The sequence below is a fragment of the Aedes aegypti genome, chromosome 2 (genome assembly GCF_002204515.2).
Source record: "Aedes aegypti strain LVP_AGWG chromosome 2, AaegL5.0 Primary Assembly, whole genome shotgun sequence".
Lineage (NCBI taxonomy): Eukaryota > Metazoa > Arthropoda > Insecta > Diptera > Culicidae > Aedes > Aedes aegypti.
This window is the reverse complement of record NC_035108.1, coordinates 51,859,392-51,880,927: the sequence shown is the minus strand read 5'-3', so window position 1 is coordinate 51,880,927 and position 21,536 is coordinate 51,859,392. Positions and strand designations below refer to the sequence as shown.

The 21,536-nt window shown below is 36.3% G+C and overlaps 1 protein-coding gene across 1 annotated transcript in view; it reads left to right on the top strand.

Annotated features, from left to right (window-relative positions):
* Positions 1–21,365: 21,365 nt before the first annotated feature.
* LOC5566295 overlaps positions 21,366–21,536 on the top strand; it is a 74,721-nt gene continuing 74,550 nt past the window's right edge. Inside the window, exon 1 of the mRNA XM_021840834.1 lies at positions 21,366–21,524. Within this exon, the coding sequence (XP_021696526.1) occupies positions 21,422–21,524 (103 nt within the window). The 5' untranslated portion in view covers positions 21,366–21,421. The remainder of the gene's footprint in view (positions 21,525–21,536) is intronic.

Here is a 21,536-nt window from a genome sequence, read left to right as displayed (position 1 = left end):
ATTGAAGCTATGTGCCAATGAAATATTCTTTAAAAGTCCAAATCTGCAATATCATATTTGCTTATATCTCCTGCATACATGCCAATAAACTTGTAAGGCTCTGGAAAACTATTCCACTATTTAGAGTAACGGAATGGAGGAGTATTTTACGCACTGTTTGTCAAATGAATTCACTGAGTTTGTTTAAAAAATTCCGGCAAATTTTCACTGGAATCTCATCAGCTGAACACTTTGGTAGCCTAAATAACCAAAAATTCAAATTTCACAGGTTCCGGTTCATTCCTTTATTTGCAACACTCATAAGACCCGACGATTTCATAAATTACGCGGCAGAGATTCGTACGTTAGCACAAACCCCATGAAGTAGAAGTCCTCATATGACCCGTTTTACAGAAAGCACAATATATGTGTTCACTTCTCTTTATAACTAAAACAGTCATTATAGAGAAGTTGACATTACAGTTCTTTATTTCGCTATTTTTAGCTTTGAAATTCGTTAGCATTTACAAGGCATCATTTTTTCTTTGGCAAAATTAGTCAGAAGAATGACACAACAAAATTACTGTATGGACCAATGCACGAGTTCACTAATTTGACGTTTGAGCGGTGCCGAATTCACTTGTTGCCATGGTCACGTAAATAACACGGCACCGCTCAAACGTCAAATAGTGAACTCGTGCATCGGTCCATTGAATAATTATGCATCAGCAAATTGATTTGCATAGTAAAGAGTTGTCAAGATAATCTCTCGATGTATATGATTGAAAGATGGAATCCTTCCAATGCGCTCTTGGATTGAAGATAATATCTTTCCACCATATAAAGATGATCTCTTCGATCAGATGAGATTGTAATGCCTGCAATACATATACAGTTAAACTAGGTTTGAAGTCATAATTCCACTCATTAGCGTAAATTGGATTTAATATTAAATAATTGAATTATATTAACTACTTTACCTATGCAACCTGTGAACCACTTTCTGCATGTGGTTGGCAGCGTCGCGTAAACCATTTGGCATTATTTGCTGCTTCATTTACAAAGTTATCAGATTCCGTCTCTTTGTACTTCAATCTCTTTAGTCTAGACCAATATGGATGAGCTTTTTAGTCTAATTTACAGTTTGTCAAAGTTATTGTCTGAATTCCAGTTCACTGTACAAGAATACTATAGGAATACAAATAAAAAATAAATCTACTCAAAAAGTTAAAAATATCTATTTAAACCAACCTTGAAACAAGTTTGGAAAGAATATTGCTTTTGGCCATAACGTTACCTAAAATTTTGTTTAAATATAACTGATTTCTTTTAAATTTGTGGACTTTGAAATCAAAAGTGCGTAGCATCAAACCAGACGACTAGTAAACACAGATTTGATGGAGATTTCTCCGATATTATTGGTCTGTGGAGCACCGTGGACTGACCAGCTGGAAGACGGCAAAACGTGCATGCGCATACAATTTCCTCACGACATGCGCCTAATTTGATCTGCAGTGAGTCAATGAACAAATCAGAAGAGACCCCTCGGGGACACATCCGAGCACACTATTGGATCCGACCTGTTTTCTCCGAGTCTTTTTCCACATATCTATCGCCTCTTTAGTCAGAATGGCAAATATCTCGGCAGTTGGACGGAGGAAAAAATCAGTGCCTTACAGCTATACACACTTAAACGAAGTTACACATAATTGAGTATGTTTCGTACAAATTCGAGCTCTTCTGGACCAACACATCAGGTGTGTCATTTTAACACATACTGAAAAACCTACTGCTAGGACGATTTCTTCTTTTATATTGCAAAGTTTATGACACATAAAAAAGCTTAGCGATGCTAAGCATCCCTGCGCGCCATGAAGTTTACGAAAATTAGGCAGAAATCAGCACAAAATTGATTTTTTAAGATGTGTGAAAATAACACACATGGCATATAGGTCCAGGAGAGCTTGATTTTGTGTTACTTTATTTTAGAGAGCACCGACAAACCCGACCGGGAAGAAAGTGATATCTCGACCAGGTGAGATCAACTACTTGTTGGAAAACTGGCCTGGCGGGGAAACACTGTCGGATCCACCCGGGGAATGGATAATGAATCAGCTGGGTAGCGAAAGAGGTAGAGAAATGCCACCAGGAGAGTAAAAGTGGTTTCCTTAATCAGCACAAAACCCACAAAACTCAAACGGTAATGGCGATGTTGGCGGCTACTGATGATGATGGTGGATGTGTATAATGTGAAGGCGCTGATATGGTTGAAATAATGCGAGCATAAATCTGGAACGGAATGCTAGCCTGTCGGCCTAATTTGAGCACGAGTTCGTGTGGAGGAGATCGCATGCAGAGGTTGATTAAACGATTTAAGATGCATGCGCGAAAGAACTTCCTTTGGAATGTTTTGTTTTTACGTGATGACCGTATTCAGCGCAAGACTAGGAGTGGCTGACAGGGAAAACAATAATGGAAGTAGAACGATTTTTGAATGCAATTTATGGGCGCGAAGAGTAATAGTAGGTTGTTATTAAATGTCTTTACATGGTTTACCAATCAGTAAAATGATTGTCTGTTTTGTAGGCTCGGATGTCTTAACAGCAACATAACAGAGCTGAAATGATCCAATATTTATTTATTTACATTTCAACAGTTGAATCTAAAACTATGTTCGTTTGGGAGTAATGTTTTATCCTTTGATCGCGACTCTTGCTCTTAAGGTAGTAAGCAATGTACACTTGTTAGATTGATATCGCTCATCTGGTTAGGCGGTTGCAACCAACCAAAGGTGAATCCCAGATCTTTACCTTATCCCACTATCCCTTCCTTGTCAACTGTGGAGATGCAGAAGATTCTTCGGTCTCTACTTACAATGGTTGTCAGACTCACATTCCTTTACTTCTCAGATAACCGTAAGCACGTGGCCTTTTGAGGTCTTTTGCTCAACGGAGTTGAACATTTGGTATTATTCAATTACACAGCAAAAACATAATTAATATCGTTCGACGTCATTTTCGACCATGGATCAATAATCGGACGCAAATCAGTTTGATGCAAATAAACGTGCTGTCTAATATATTGAAAAGGCATGAAGACAGCTATGAACGTTAATTCACCGAGTTTTGTTTCAACGGAAACACCCAAAGTTCCAATAACTTTGATTTCAATGTACGAAAAGAATCGTTGCTACGCCTATGCATGATGATAGTAACTCAACCACATCCTACATCCAAGAAGGAATTACGATATACAAAAAAAAATCTACTTTTAAGTTTTGTTCAGGTTTTGAATCGATTTCAATGATAGCTTATGTATGTATGTTATAAATTTCAAAAGAGATACAAAAGCCACACAATTCTTGTAGATCAAAATTATGATTTCTTTTCTTTTTGTTTCAATCTCCGGATACATTTCACTTGGATTGTACTTAATTGAAATCTGTACTAATATTTTGATCTACATTTTTTCCGCTGTAAAGTTTTCGCAAATTGTTTGGTGCAAACTTAACCAAAGTTCATGCTCTTAAACTCTCAAACAATGGTGTAAAATAATAACAAACCATTTGAAAGACTTCATTAGCAACGTTTTCACCGATTGTTTCCAACACAGTATAACTTGTACAATTGAACCACAAAGACCCTTTTCGGCTACTTAGAAAGCTGTCTGGGAAGCATTGCGGTGTGCTCTCCCCGACTATAGTACTAAATATTAGTCAAAGTGCGATGGTTAGTTACCATTTCATTGTCTCTGGCGGGGGTTCGCAAGTTCAGACGAGTTCATCCGGGCGGCGGCACCCATTCATCCACCCACCCACATGCCCATTGGTCAAGCATAATTGTTTCCCACAGTATTAATAAACGGCGCTCCGATAGCGAAAGTTTTTCACGTAAGCACGGGAATTTAATTCGAAAATTTCCCATTGTGTGCGATCAAGAAGCATCTCTGCCCAATTTGTCTAGCCTTGGGTTCGGTTGGTGGTGGTTCCACTCTCGCTTTCTCACCGGTTCTCTTCTCCGGTGCCTAGTGGTCTATTTAATTCAGCGCCAATAAGTGGATACTCGCAGCGGTAGTAACCCTTTCTTCCTCCGAGCATAGTGAGAGGTGTTCCTCTGACAGAGACACCCTGGTTCGGATGAGAAGCTGCAGTCTTGGGCTTTCACTGAAAATTCAGTTTAGAGCTGCTTTTCCCTTCCTTTGAGATGGTTTCGTTCCATCACTTGCCACGAGGTTCAACATTCTATTTTGTAGCACCCCCATCGGGCTTCGACGTGCAAGGTGCGATGATAAAGCAGTTCTCGTTAAATAAGTACGACGTTCACTTGCCCCACACAATGAGGTAGACCTGTGCGCCGCCGATTTTCAACAAATTTCTCAATGTATCATGACAAAAGACGCATCAGAATGACCACCGCATGTCATCCCTTGAGCTACTGAACAACTTTGCCAAAGACACCAACCTTCCAAAACATCAGGATCTAGAGATAACCCTATTTTGAATAACATCAAACTAAGGGCTTAACAACTACAAATAACTTTGAAAGACTGTTTGCATTCCAAAGCTCTAAATGCATCTTTCAGCGTAAATCTGTTTTCTGGACCACTCTACAATGAGTGATTCCAAGCAACAGCACCAAAATTTGGTAAATTTTTTAATTCATTTTTTTCTATTGAGCTGAAACTTTGCACAGTTTTCCAGTTCCATCTAAATCGTCATTTTCCGATATCAAATCTTCAAGTTGAGTCACGACTAACTTTTCAAAAGGGTGTATGTGAAAATGGTTCAAAAATATTCAAAAAGCTGCACAGCAAAAACGGTTCGTTCGATTGTTAGACAACTAAAGAAACAAAGTTAGACAACTAAATAAAGATTCCAAAAAAAATACACACAGTAAAAAAAAATTTTTTTGCATTAAAAAACATAATTTTTGACACAAAAACTCAAATATCGCAAAACTCTATCGGAATACCAACGTAATTTTTTAATTTTTTTAAAAATTTGGTGATGGTAAACCAATAAACAAAAAAGTTATGACATTTCAAACATGTCACAATTTTCACATTTAGTAGAAATTTTTTTTTTTTTTTTCGGTGTAAATTATTACGGGAACCGCAGTTTGTTGCTGATTTTATTGTTAAGGGCCTTGCGTGAATTAAACAAGTCGTTTTCATGTATTCATTAGTATTATGTATATTATATGTATAAATATTATGTATATGTATAAATATTATGTATATGTATAAATATTATATGTATATGTATATATGTATAAATTAAAACGAATTAACAGAATACACGAAAATAATTTTTTTTTTTTACCAGGATATTTTTTTTAGAGTATGATCGATGAGTTTCTAAATGTTATATATAAACTTTAAAAGTTTTGGATTTGGGTATGCGTTATGAGATCATGAAAACATTTTATTAATACTTATTTATTTATTTATTGTTATTCAATTTTTTTACAATATCGAACACTTTTGCATCATTATCAGTACAGTTCGAGTATAGTTTTGCTTTAATTTTATTTTCTGACAATGGAATAAAACAGTGAAATTTTTGGGTTCCTTGGATCATTTTCGCGTTATTATATTGCTCGCTGAGCTCTGATGCCGTTTATTCGTACTCTTCAGTAGTAGTAAAACAAAATGATAATTTTGTTAAATCTTCTTCTTTTCTGCGATTCGCCCAATCAAATAGTTCTTTTGCAGTTTTAATTGGATGCTCACGTTCTTTGGCTAAACTTGCTCTTGTGGCCATGCGGTTTATGGTTCCTCCAATAGCATCACAAGGACCTTTGCCATGTGACGTAGCAAAGAAATGCCATTCTGCATCAATTCCGTACTTTGATTTAAATTGACATAGGCTCGAAAAATTCTTACGGTTTTTGTACTGCGATGCTGCTCCATCAGACATGAAATATATCTTTCTGATTTCTTTATCCTTATCAACGCGTAAAAAGTTAATCATTTTGGCAATGAACAAATTTACAGATACTGAGTCGTGTCTTAAATCTTCGGAAATTACAATAAAACTAAAATGTTCAATTTGCGTACTTCCATTGAAATAAATAACGAATGGATGAATTGTAGCTTGTTGTACGTTCCAGTGATGGGACTGCACTTCATCTTGCAATACAAAGCTAAATTTTCAGAAAAATCACAAATGACTAAAAATTCACCATCTTGTAATGTATTTTTCGTATTTTTTAAAAAGCGGGATTGCTCTGTTTTAATAAAGTCGTGAGGAATTAAACTTTCTAATTTCAAGCAAAAAAATGACACAAACTCATCTACAGGTTTTACAATAGTTTCTAGGTCACACCTATCCGTGGTCACCCATTGCTCAAATGATAATAGATCAATATAATTTTCTTCAAACTCAGCGAATAAAGTATTTTCCAATGATGAAGAATCTGGACAATCCGAACAAGATCGTAGATACCAATTTGATGTTGTATTTTCACACAAAAGACTACCAGTTAACATTTTAATATCCTTTGATAAATTGATTCTTTTCAAACTATGTAAGATTAGGTTAATATTTTCGTGTGTTGTGCACACACAAACATTATGTGTTCCTGAATTGGATAGAAGCTTGCATTGCCTTGGACGAAGGCTTGCAAATGAGGAAAAACCTACCTTAATATTTTCGTTAATTTCCTTGAAGCGTGTATACGCTTCTTTCAAAGTAGTCATCATTAATCTTTTTTGGATTGCTTGACGCTTTCCATCTTTTTTTACAGATACATAATCTTTTTGGCCAGGCATAGCTTTACTTACTTCATCGTCTTCAAAATATTGAATTATTTTTTCTTTTGTCTCATCTGTTAATGAAGTACTCGACCTAGCATTTTTGGTTGCAAGACAGTTATTTTTGAATTGTTTTGCCTCTTTTGCTGTATTTCTATTGGTTTTGAACTCATCAATGGCGTCTTGAATAGACCACGAGCTTGGCAGCATCGACAAAATCAATAATTTTTCTTTCCTTGTCGTGGCTAGATTCGAGAACCTTTCCTTCATATTCATAATTACCTCATCGTAGTCTGTATTTTCCACATCCTCAGGTCCTAATTTGAAGAGGTTTCTTCGTTACGTTGACGTAACCCATCTTCGTCCATTTAATCGGAGTCACTTTTATTCCAGCTATCCCTTCGTTGAAGCGTTCGATGTTGACCTTCTGGATGCACTCATCTTCTGATTGATTTGTTGAAACAGATGTCGCTGATGGTACCGTGGCAAGACTATCTGCACTTGATACTTCTGGTAACTCCTCAGTTGTTGTCGGTGCATCTAGTAATTCCTCAGTTGTTGTTGTTTTCGAACTTCCTGCAACCTGATCCACCGATGATGTACAGATTGCCCGTTTGTCAACGTTTAAACGGCAGGACGTACGAATGCGTAAATTTGTATTCAATGTAGACATTGGAGCATAACCAGCCGCTTTCAGTTTATCTATGGTGCTTTCGATGAGATTTCGTAGCTCTTTCGAACACTTTTTTTCTGCAAACGGCCTGCAACAGTTGAGAAAGCGACTACTCATGTTGCTCGTTAGATTTTAATAAACAAAATCACTTTTAAGTTTTTACTGACTAGTTTGGTGTCGTTTGCTTGACTGAAGAAAAATTTTACAATTAAATCTTTTATAACCATAGTGGTAGTATATTTTTAGCTTTTTCGTGAGTATGTTCATGGTATGTACCTATCATGTTTTTGATGTTGTTGAAGTTACTCGCTTTCTCCCAAATATGATTAACAAAGTCTATTCTCTACCAAGGCGGGTCTATACCCAGGTGTAATCAGATTTTAACTTTGTGGAGAAAACCAGCGCCGAGAAAACCGACCTGCTTTACGTATACTAGATCACCTGGGTATAGACCCGCCTTGTTCTCTACGAGGTAAACTTTTTGCAGGTAAACTAGTCGTATACCTGTATAGAAAACTTTTTTTGTAGCTTTTGTCTTCAATATTAGATTTCCTATAGGTTTCTTTTATCAAAAGGTTTCAACACTATTGAGAGAATTTTTCTTCAGTTACGTACAATAAAAAATATGACACTATCAAGACTTTAGATCACAACACTGGATCGCGTCTAACTTTCTAATAGATGCTATAATAGTTATGAATAATTAAATAAAATATCATGAAAACAACTTGTTAACCTCATGTGGTACCCTTAACCAAAAATTCAGCAACAAACTGCGGTCCTAAAAAAAATTAACAATGAAAAAAAAAATTTCACTAAGTGTCAAATTTGTGAAATATTTGAAATGTCATAACTTTTTTGTTTATTGGCTTACCATCACCAAATTTTTATGGTAGATAGCTAATATAATGGACCGTTTTCCCTCAAAAAATTACGTTGGTATTCCGATAGGGTTTTGAGATATTTGAGTTTTTGTGACAAAAATGATGTTTTTTAATGCAAAAAAAAATTTTATTACTGTGTGTATTTTTTTTGGAATCTTTATTTAGTTGTCTAACTTTGTTTCTTTAGTTGTCTAACAATCGAACGAACCGTTTTTGCTGTGCAGCTTTTTGAATATTTATGAACCATTTTCACATACACCCTTTTGAAAAGTTAGTCGTGACTCAACTTGAAGATTTGATATCGGAAAATGACGATTTAGATGGAACTGAAAAACTGTGCAAAGTTTCAGATATTTTTGAAATGGTCGATCAGAATCGACTTGCATGCCTCCGTGGAATCCCTCCAATGTAAGATTAACTCAAGTATTGTTTTGTTTTGATTCATGCTTACGTCATAATTCTGAAACTTAAACGTAATAAAATTGATAATCAAGTTGGTTCAGAGTGAATTACTCCTTCTACTTACGGCTGTTTGAATATGTATTCGAGAATTTTCATCCAGTACGAGTAGCGTAATTGAGAAACAAAAATATCGAAAACGCATATCTACATATTGAGATTCGTGCATCTTACGAATATTTCATAAACTAACCTAATTGCGAATTTTTGTCAAGTACAAATAATTCGGCTCTAGTTGATTCATTGTGCATTTTCACTGACTTCGATCAATCACGGAATAGCAACCATTAATATGTGTAGTCAGTCTAAGCTAAGCTAAGTACAAATAATTCGTACGGTGAATGAAAATAGCGTAATATGTACGATATATTGTTTTACGAAATAGATTTTCGATGAAATACGAATTGTGAGGAGTTTATCCTCTGGGGTAAACTGGATCGAATTAGTTGAATTTTGATTGGAAGAGTATGAGTGCACATTTGGATTGTGATATATGAAGAAGAGGGGAAAACTAGAGTGACTCGAATGCAAGTGAGTCTTTTTTACGAATTAACGGATTAAGTTATTTGCACCTCATTGATTGCCCAACCAAACAGAAGTTTTGACGAGAGATCTAGAATAGCACACAAGGAAAAAAAACCGGTAAGATCTTTCCATTTTGAATGATATTTCTTTTCATTATATTTATATTATTGCAAAAATTTTGGGTTGGGTTGGGACCATCAGGGCACCCGATTAACATCATCCATTACATTGCCTATTGCCTACATTTCCTACCACAGTTGATTACCACCCAACGCCCATTCTATCCACAATTCATGGTCAAAACCTGCATTGTGGTAGCATAAACGGCTTGCTAGCATTAAATAATCTGCGGTAAAGGTGCATATACCGCAAAATTAATGCAATTTTAAGTGCTTACTAATTACCTGGGTGTCTTTAATACGTTTAACATAATATGGAAACCATTTTTAAGCACCTTTCGTCAATGCTTAAGGGGACAGGATCTGTAATTGATTACGAAATTTTCAAAAGCAGTTTTTTCGTTCAAAATTAAGAAACGCATTTTCATCGAATAATTTTTAGTTTTGAACAGAAAAACTGCTTTTGAAGTTTCGATGATGACAATGATTACGATGACGAAGCGTTAAAGATGCGCGGGTTGCTATTATTTTACTGATCGTTGTTTGGAACTTCATTGTACGGAATGCACCCGGCCAATCGCATCACCAATCATTAGAGACTCCCAGAACCTTATTTTACCCTACTAAACCAATATTGTTTCCATGGCAACTGTGGAGATGCAGAATTATACTCGGTCTTTAGTATCAATGGTTGTCTAATGAACATACCTTTTTTCGTTATTAACTTTTAAATTTTGAACTCTCAATTTGTGCACATTGATAATAATACACTAATCCCAAAGCCCCATTCATTGAATCTTTGCTATATTTCAATTACTCTGGTCAATCACGAAGTAGCAACTACGAATTGTACGGTTATCTATGCTCATGCTGAGAGTTTAATCAAAAGAACGCCCATCATTCAGGTTTGACCAAGAAGCTGGTTCAATGATACCAATTTTAGCCAAGCGTATCAAATTATTGCTTCTAATTAAAAGGTATAAAGTCGTTTAAGTGTAAACAATTTCTAACGCATCAGGCATTATGGTTTTTAACCTTATTCCAGAGACAAGAAGCTTTTGTTGAGAAGGTAAGAAACCAGTGGAGTAACTGATCCGAAATCGTTTACCTCCTAGATATCAAAAGATACGTGCACTTGAATTCCGGAACTCGTCTCATGAAATGAAACAAGCCTCTAATGCTGATTGAATAATTTTCCTACTTTGACCTCCTCACCATCCAGGTCAAATTATTCGCTTCTGAAAGTAACTTATAAGTATGAAACACATTTGAAGTATTCTTTTAGTAACTCCCTGCTCATTTCTGGAGGAATTTCATCAACCAACTGTCCCTTTAAGATTTACTTCTGAAATCCATTCATGTATTCTCCAGGAAATTTATCTGGTGTTATTTCCAGTGTTCACCGGAGTTTGTTTTAGATATTTCTTCAGTGTTTTTGTATGCACACCTTGATAGATTTTTTGCAAGTTTTAGGAATCCTTAAAGGAACTTGTAAGGTGTAACAAACTGAGTTACTTAATATTTGTTTATTTAACAAAAAAGTACAAATTATATTTGATTTTTATCTCACAGTGCTTATAAAAAGGTGACCGGACAAGCGACGGTTCAGACCCACACTGAATCATTGTTGAGCCAATTATCGTGCGGTCCATCCTACTTGCGATGATCAAGTCATTCTGTTACAAAGGATTCCACAATGAATTCTTCAAGATTTTTTTCAAACTTTCAAGACTTTCTTTCAGGATTCCAGCAGGAAAGTTTTAAGACATCCTCTCATAAATTTCATACCTAGAATCCAGATCCATAATTTTCATACCTACCTAGATGAATCAACACAGATTTGTTCCAGATATTTCTTCAAATTCCCAACAAGAATGGTTCCCAAACCAGGAAAAAAAAATCCTCCAGGGAATCTTTCAGATATTTATCGAAAGAGTCATTCAAGGATTCATCCTAGAAATCCTCAATTAATCCCTCTGATTATGCGGACAAGAGTTTTTCATGTGATTCCTTCAAAGCATTCTCCATAAATACCTCTTACACGGATAAAAATCTGATCCGCACACCATGATTTACAAATCATGAAATTCATAAATTGGTTAGGTCATAGTATCAGGATCGCGAATCATGGTTCCTGGAGTCATAATCATGATTCCTCATAAGCGTAACATCCAGTGTAAAAACACTAAGCGGCGCACTTTGCTTCATCTCATTCGTATCTATCACTCTTAATTCAAGATGACGAAGCGGTTGAGTGGTTGAGTACGTGGCTCAAAATCGGAAGGTTCTTGGCTCGAATCTCAATGTATGCTATTTTAAACTTTTTTTATGTTGTCGATTATAAACGGAAGCGCGACTCAGCATTTTTGGAATTTGAATCATGATTCCGAGCAATCAGCTACAAAAACCTAACGCGAGTGTTGCGTTACGGCAATCTGACTCATGATATCATGAGTCCAAATCATGGTGTATTTTCATAAGACGAAAACACGCTGGAATCATGATATCATGAGTCATAATCTTGTTTTTGGTTTCTGATTTCTACCCGTGTAGGCGCCGTCCACAAATTACGTAACACTCGAAGGGGGGAAGGGGTAGGCTCAAGCATTGCGACAAATATAAAATTTTGATTTTTTTTTACTTTTTGGACTTTTTTGAGAAAGTCTGGCTGTACAAATTTGACTTCGACTTTTTGTTTTTATTCAAGGATTCTTACGAGTGATTGAAAAATTTGTCGCTCTTGTTTTTTCTGTTGATTCTGAGCTGTGTTTTTGTAAGTTTAGACAGCCTTTGTGACACGATTTTTGATTTAGATTTTTGAAAATTTACGTCTGGAAAAGAGTCGCCCATGTTTCGAGCTCGAGTTCGGGAGATCGCAGCAAGCTGTGCGCGCGGGCGGCTGCGTTTTGAATTTTCTGTCACGTTAATTTCGGTTTCCCAATTTTTTGATTCGGCTGGTGCATACGGCTGGTGCAAACGAATGGCTTTGGTGAGTTCGTTCCGATTAAACTGCTTATTTTCAATGCGATATGGGCTATTTCTGTATCATAGGGTTGGGTTAATTGATATTCTCGTTTCAGAGAGCGAGTAATGGCGCTCAAACCAAAGCTTATTGGCCAGGACATAAGGTGGAAATACCTGTGCCCCATCCCTGAAAAACAAGGGCGCATGAAGTGACATTAACTTTCTTAGCTACGTCACGCCCAACGTTGGTAAAAACATTTCATTCACACATGTACCCAATTACAAAGCATATACTCAACTACACATACACTTGATTTGAATCCGGTCGCATCACTCGCTTATAGTGAATCCTAGACCATTATCCTACCCTATATCCAACTCCTTGACATCTATGAGGGCGTCGGTGAGTTGCTGGCCTCTCTTTAAGTAGGTGTCATACCATCATTATCCTTCCTTTCCTCGTAACGAAGAAGATAGGCGTGGCCGGCAATGGAAATTGTTATGTCTTTTCATCTTTGATTTCCGATTGGATTGCTATTCTTTCCGAAATAGATTTTCATAAGCAATTCCCAGTGAACACAAACTCGTATATGATAGCGCATAAGAGTACAACAGTAGAGGCGATTGCGCCATAAAGCTGCATGCAAAATGTGTGTATATAGCCTCCACCTTTGTACGCTTGTATACCATCATATACGATGGTGTGTTTACTGGGTTGGAATAAGAGCGGTAAAGTGATCAACATGACAACTTTCAGTATGCAATCTACGAATTACTCCGTTACCGCGCAACGCAACGCAACGAGTTCGGGTTTCGCGTTACCGGAATGAATTTTTGTGTGTGTGTATCGTGTGAATCGACTGAGCAGCCAGTCATGGATCGATGATTTATTTGGTGGGCCCGTTAGGGATGGAACACAAATTATGTCACGCTAAATTTCGACTTTTTTACCACCTCATCCCCCCCTTTGTCACGTTTTTTGTATGAGTCCTTAGAAAATTTTGTAAGGCTTCTCACGCTTGGCTTAACCACCTTTCCCCCCTTGGAGCGTGACGTTATTTGTGCATGACCCCTTATATGTTAACTTAAATGTTTGATTAATATGCAACATATTGTGGACTCCGTGGTCGTGCGATTAGTGCTTTTAAGTATTTAACCGCGAGTCAAAGAGTGTGGGTTCGATTCCTTCTTCATCATTCACTCTTGTTCATGTTTAACAGAACATTCATTTCCTTTTACCTATTTCTTGTAATTACTGAAACATCTTTGAATGGTTCGACACTAAAAGTGTCGGCTTACAATAGGTTCACGTTGTTTTTAGTGTCTTATGTGTGACTTTTTTACCTGAAGCTGCATGAATCGCATCACTCACCAAGGTGAATCCTGATTATGTAGCTAACCCTCCCCACTAATAAATTCCTTCCTGTGACAACCATGGAGTAGTTGTCTAGTAACAATGGATGTCACACTCATTATCCTTCCTTTCCTCGATGACCGTAAGGATGTGGTCGGCGCCGTTATTGACTTTGTAATGTTTGGAGTTCTCGAAAGTGTACATTGAAGATGGAAAGCTACTCCCAAGCTACAACTGTTGGTTCCTTGTGCAACTTCGATTATTCTGGTCAATCACGAAGTAGCAACTACGAATTGTACGGCCATCAATGCTTATGCTTATGCTTATTCAAGGATTCTTACAAGTAATTATTCAAGTATATTCCTCTAGGAATAAACCCAGGATGCCTCATAAAATTACAGCAGGCATTCGTCCGTGAACTTTTTGAAGAAGTGTTGTACAATTTTTTAGAAATTTCTCTAGTGTTTTCTCCGCAAAATACCCTTCAAACACTTTTTATAATATCATCGGGAATTTTATCAGGAGCTTGGCCATAAAACTTTAAATAAATATTTTAATGCAGCAAAAAAAGTTCGTCAACCATCCAAATTGATTACAAAAAATTGTCGGCTTACAGGTCTACAATGAGTAGAGATCGCCTATAACCGCACCGGCCGGCGCCCAAATTTCCTGCCGAGTATTTCTTCTCAATGAAATGTGATCGCATCGGCGAATCGGTCGGCATGCGTGTGGTTTATGAATGAACAGGGTAAAGCAAATTAAATGAATTGTATTTTTTTCTTAGGTGGGACAGGTTGTGGGAGCTTTGGACTGTTTTTTGTTGTTTTCGTATCATCTCTTTCTATACGCGCAATGTGCCGATGAAATCAATTACGAATGATTTTCACTCGATGAAGCGAAAAGGAATTAATAAGCCAAGAAATTAGCCACGATTTCGAGCGTTGAATCACTGTGATTTGGGTTGCTTAGCGCATCAAAGCTGGCAACCAAATGCTAAATAATAATCCTATAGACGGCTGTGTTGCAACAGGTGGAAACACTTTCTTCCAGAGTTTTTTTTTATTCAGTTCGTCTGTTTCTGAGTTGAAGAACGCTCATAAATTGGTAAAATACGAACGCACGTGTAGGAATGATTCCGTAAGCGTAGGGCAATGCTTTTCGTACGAAAATGAGGTGTCCACTTCAAACTCGCTGCCATATTAATAAGTAGCTATTCTCGAGAGCTGTGGTGACCGTGAGTGGAATATCCAATTAGATGGTTGACCTAAAACGAGAAAAAATATCAAGTAACGCCGAGGTTTAAAGTATCATTGTTGACAGCACTATTCCTAGAAATTGGAACAATTTGCTTCTCTTGATTATTATTATTTTTTTCGACACGCAGCTTCATCTTATTGTAACAATGAATAAAAACCAAAACACCGGAGGATTATTTTACCGTAGAAAGAAGCTTCAACGATTTATCTACCACTTTTTAGTCATAGGGAAAACGACGTACGATCGCCGACATAGCAATTTAATATAAATTTCAAAATTAAGAATCAATAAATCCTTTTACCATACAGTATGTCGTCTTGAAAAGTCTAAGGCATCATCGAAAATTATCACAAGTGTTGTATTTGTGAAAATTTATTTATTTATTGGGAGTCGAAGTTGAAGATGGACTTTTCAGTCACTATTTAACTCTCGAAAAAAAAACACTAATTAACACCTATGATAGTTTTCATCCATGCCTTAGATTTCCTAGAGCACGATATTATAGCGAAGGTTCAAAATCGCCCATATAAAAGCGACCAATTTTGCTAAAATAATTTATTTTCAATGTACCGTTTTGACTCATATTCCGAACACTTAAGGTTAACAGTGACTTCAAATGCATCTGATTGACATAAATTAGCTGATATTTGTGTAAATGTTAATTTCTTCGCAAAACCTAACTGTTAGCTTGTGGGTGTACCGATAATAATGTTGATTTAATTAGTTTTAGTATTGTTTTTACGTAAAAGCATGGGATGACATTTTGATTCAAATGCCGAACACTGTGTTGATTCTGTCTCATATTCCGAACACTTTGATTCAAATTCCGAACAGCACAAATAAACCGTATTCAAATTAATAATTTCACAAATAAATCGATCTGAGCTGATTCTACTGGTCTCAAACTAGAGAATCATCACTACTCCCGCGGATAAATTATATTGGAGACGTTCAAATTGAATTGCATTTGACTGCCATTTCCTTGTTATTTGGTGACATATTTCAGCGAAACATTTCAACCAAATCGTCATACAAAAAACGAGTGTTCGGAATATGAGTCTATTCGGAATTTGAGACAAAACGGTAGATTTTGATCATATTTTTCTGTTTAATAGTTCTCAGAACTCAAAAATTTAGTATAAATTTTCTCAAATCAATTTCATTTTCTCGGGGATACGACTGTGATGATTATGTTGTAGGTTATGGCTTTCAATCTATTATATTAAAAAAGGAATTTTAAATTTTCATCCGACGTTTCGGACACATTTATTGTGCCTTTTTTAAGGAATTAACTGTGTTTCGTTTTCTCGTTAACATGCCCACAGCATAGGCAGCATAAGTCAACATACAGAATTTTGCCCGTTCTGGTTGAATGAAGACGTTCCGGGTCGCAGAACTTCGATAAAGTTGCCTTATAATTCTTATAAGAATAAAAGTGGCGATAAACAGGCAACTTTATCGAAGTTCTGCGACCCGGATCGTTTTTCGGATTCTACGCCCGTGTTAAGACCAGAACGGGCAATATTCTGTATGTAATATTATGCTGCCTATTAGACTGGCCCTAAAACAAAAATGTTGTAAAACTCAACGGGGCACCCCCTAGATATGTACCTTAGGGTAAGAATGAAGCGCTCACAAAATTTCAACTCGATTGATTGCTCCACCAGCTGACGCATTCAATTTGAAGTTTGTATGGAATATTTGTTCCAAATATATTGAGAATTGACTCAATGTCACTGTTTCGTTCCGTATACTAGTTGATCGCGTTCAATTGAGCCCAGAATGACAAATTCACTAATTGATACCCTAAACAACATAATTGCAGAAGGTTGTATCTAGATTTAGGCTCGTTTTCATTACATATATAGTCACATATAGGCATGCGCCTTGTGCATCAGCTCGCCCAGCGTCATAGGTGGCCATGATGCGCTTAGTGGCTATGTAGAGGAAATACAAAGCAGTAGAGCATGAGCTTAGCAAATCTACCTTCTACAATATTGCTTGCTATGGTATCAAGTAGTGTTTTTGACATTCTGGGTGCAATTGAATGCGATCAACGATTTTCCTGAACCAAACATTAGATGAAGTGCCGAATCCCATATGTTAGAGCTGAAAATCCCATATTAACTTCAAATCAAATGCGCCAGCTCATGGAACGACCAAATGAGCTAAAACTTTCAGGAAGTCTTCCTCTAACTCTAAGGAATAATTCTGGAGGGTGCCCCGTGGAATAATACAACTTTAATTTTCTCCCATACTAAGCTGGGCCAGTCTACTGCCTATGCTGTGGGCATTAGCGTGGGACAAAATTTAAATTTTTGCTCCAGTCCACTTTTTGGATTGCATTTGGGTCCCATAACAACTGTGCAAAATTTCAGCTCGATCGGTGAAACTATATTTTAGCGCCAGCCGTTCAAAGTTTATATGGGATTTACTATGGGAAAACTTACTTTTGCAAAGAAAAATCGCCAGAGGTTACCCATTGACCTCTATAAAAATTTCGAACACAGACCTCGATAGGTAATTTTACCATAAAAAATATTGCCGAAGACCACGAATCAATCCGACACTTGTGAAGAAAGTTATTCAATGAAAACTTATTGGCAAGGCGACGTTGATTAACACGTAAAGGAATAACAATAATAACAAAATCGGGCAAAATTTCCGAATAGTCTATGCCTTATAACTTTTTTCACAAGCATCGGATCGCTTTGCGGTCTTCGGCAATGTTGTTCATCGTAAAAATACCTATCGAGATCTGTGTTCAAAATTTTTATAGAGGTCAATGGGCGACCTCTGGCGATTTTTCTTTGCAAAAGTAAGTTTTCCCATAGTAAATCTCATAGAAACTTTGAACGGCTGGCGCTAAAATATAATTTCATCGATCGAGCTGAAATTTTGCACAGTTGTTATGGGACCCAAATGCAATCCAAAAAGTGGACTGGAGCGAGAATCTAAATTTTTCATATAACCGTGTCCCAGGCTAGTGGGCATGTCAACGAGAAAACGGAACACAGTTAATTCCTTGAAAAAGGCACAATAAATGTGTCCGAAACGTCGGATGAAAACTTTAAATCCGTTTTTGAGCATAATAGACTGAAGGCCATAACCTTCAACAAATCAATTATATTCTTCTGAAGATCCATTCAACAATGAGAAAAAAAACCCGGAATTTTCTTATTGAAACTGCCACAGTTCATTCAGAGATTTCTTCATTTTTTCCTCGTCCTCGAAATTTTTCTCTAGATTCTCTTTATGAATTTCTACTAGATTTGCATCAGAATACCTTATACCACAAATTTCTTAGTCTGGGTCAATTCGTTATGTATCCTCGAAGAAATTTCTGGTTGAATTCAGAGTTCCAGAAAAAAATATAACAAATTTCCTAGATAAAGTATTCAACACATGATTATTTTCTGGAGAAAAATGTACCTACTTAAGTATAGCTGACTTCTTGAGGGGTATCTCAAAGCTACCTCTTGTTAATTTTTTGATTAGTCATTTTATCGAATCTTTTGGATAAATTTTCAGAATCGGTTTATTTGGAGGGATGTAATTCAGGAAGTCGTTTAGTATAGAATTCTCGAAAAATATCAGGACCTTTCTCAAGATGTCATAAGAAAAAAAGCATTTCCAAGAAAAAAAAAAGGCAGACTGATAAAGAAAATTCTTGAAATTCGAGTAAATAATGAAATTTCCATACAAGAACTTTGAATAATGCTTCAAAAACTCTTAGCTTTATTCCAAAGAATCTCACTAATCACTGAAACAAGTTCAATTTTAAAGAAAATGTTTTTCATGGAAAGCATTTTTCTTAAAAAAAAAATAGAATTCTGAAAGGAGGAAAAATGCGTGAAATTAAAAATACTTCCTTAAAAAATCAAGTTTATTGTTGGAGTATTTTTTCAAGAAATTCTGGAGATGCTCTCAGTTAAACAAATGAATATTCCTCTCTGAAGGAACCAGTTGAGAGATTCCTTGACAAATCCATCGTCTATTTGAGTTTTCTCGTATAAAACGCTACATTCTGGATCTATTTGTACATATCTTTTCGTCCCGTATACTTGTACGAAGAAAGTCACATCAATCCGTTGAAACTGTCAAATTAACTTTGTTATGATTGATTATGTCGCACAGATTTGTTCATATAATTGCATAGCATGCCAATTTTTATCATATAAAATATGTACGTATATCGCCTCCACTTTTGTTCTTAGAAGGCCTTTTGACTACTCTTATACCTGAAACTAGGGGATATGCGTGCATATTTTATATGATGAAAATTTGAATTTTACACGAGTGTATCGATTCTTTTACGAACAAATATGTTATCTAATGCGACTTTATTTCTTATAACAAAGTTGGTTTGACACCTGCTACGAATTGATTCGACATTTTTCGTACGAGTTTACAGAATGAAATAGAATTCCCGTATAAAATCAGAAAACTGTGTTTTATACAAGAAACTTTTTTTTGTTCACTTTTATGCGACTTCTGTTAGTTTGGGAAACCTTCGAAAGATTACAGATTAAACATTTGATAGAAGTCTGTTTTTGGTTGGACTTCAAGAATATTTCAATGACGCAATATAGAGGCAATAGTTTAAAAAATAAGGCATATAATATGGAACCTCAAATTACTAAAAAATTACTAAATAGATGGGGGATTCGTAAATCGAATTGGGTCGTAAATTAAATCAGTTCGTAAAACGTAGGAGTGTAGCTCGTAATCTAAGGTTTCAACTTGTGGAGACTACTTGTAATGATTTCATTTTTATTATTTCATGAAATTATGCTGTTTAGTATGTTGGGTATAGTATTGATTTATATGATTCTTAATTGGGCAAAAAATGTGAATGTTAAGGTCTTGGAGTTCAAGCATAAGTAAACGGAGATGTATTCATCATTTCTAAGTAGAAGAATATCTCACGATTCTGGGCCCTGAAAGAATGTTATATTTAAAAAAAAAAACCGTTGTTTCCCCAGCCAACAAATTGACTGCTATATCGAAAATAGAACTAAATTATTGATGCATATATAACACCAAAGATACCGCATTTTCTGCTCGAAAAAGGCATATAAATACTTAAGTGGAGGCCATATAGAGATATCAATCCCATTGCAGCAATTTCTTTCAACATTATTTACGAGTGTATTCAAAAACACCTGATTTAACCGATTTTTCTAATCAGAACATACGACAAGATGAATTCATATTCTAACGATTACAGTGGAAACAATAACTTTTGTGCACTATAACAGCTGCTTTGGTGGAACACAACCGACTACAATGATTGTGTTCCCATTTTTCAAACACGATTCAGAGGTAATATGTGCAGTTTCACGATTTCATAACTCTCTATACGACTGTGTTCATTCCGTTCTCGTATATACGAACTCAGTTGATAGGTTTGATCAGTATACATAATTCTTATCGTTATATACGATTAGAATAATTTCGATTGCAATATAAAACTTATGTCGTGGCCCTGCGATGATGAAATAGTAGTTTTTGCAATTTCTCATCGTAATAGGCTGTTTTCCAGCACGCCAATCTGTCATGAAACGGCATACTTTCCTGCACTGAAGTATGCAGTGCGGGAATAGTCATTACACAACTGAAACCAGTGCTGTAATGGTTCATTACGCAACGCTTTCTCATTACGCAACTGTTTGGAGTTGCGTAATTAATCATTATACAATATTTTTTCCGAAGTTGTAAAATGATGGTGAATGCATTCCGATATTATTTCTGATACCCTCAAGTGGTCTTCTACGAAATTGCAAAAAATGTTGTACGTAACTCGTTACAGAACTCAATTTTTACAGCACTCGTCGCAATTATCCTACTCGGCAAGCCTCGGGCTGTAAAAATCATCATTCTGCAACTAGTTCCGTAAACTACTATTACGCAACAAGTTTCAGAACGATGATTTTTACAGCTCGAGTCGTAGATTCGTCCAACGAGGCTTGCCGAGTTGAATAATTACGACGAGTGCTGTAAAAATCGAGTTCTGCAACGAGTTGCGTACATCATTTTTTGCAATTTCGTAGAAGACCACTTGAGGATACCAGAAATCATATCGCCTTAACTACGCCTATGCCTGTCGATGAAATGTTACCTTAGTTATGGCTCTATTTTTTCATAAAGGTAAAAATTTCGTGTTTATGTTTCTCTGTAATTAATCCAACCCTATATTGTTTTTCACAATGTTAATATTTTAATGCAAATTCAATTTTCATTAGAAAGTTAGACTTGGATTTTTGCTTTCCAACTTTGTTCAAAATTCAGTTCTACTAATATTGTACAAGTTCAAGAAATATATCAACCTTAATAGATTGCCGCAGAGCATCTTATTAAAACATTTTTCTTTATTTTCCCATTTTTGCAGGTGATGATAGCGGGTATCCATGCCAGTTCCAGCGTGCAGCTGGGTTCCCCCTGTCAGCACGATATGGACTGCTCGGACAGCATCCGCGGGAGCTACTGCTCCTTGGAGGGCTTCTGCGAGTGCTCTCCGTTTAACGTGCGACTCAACGATACCAAGTGTTTGCCGTGTAAGTTAAATC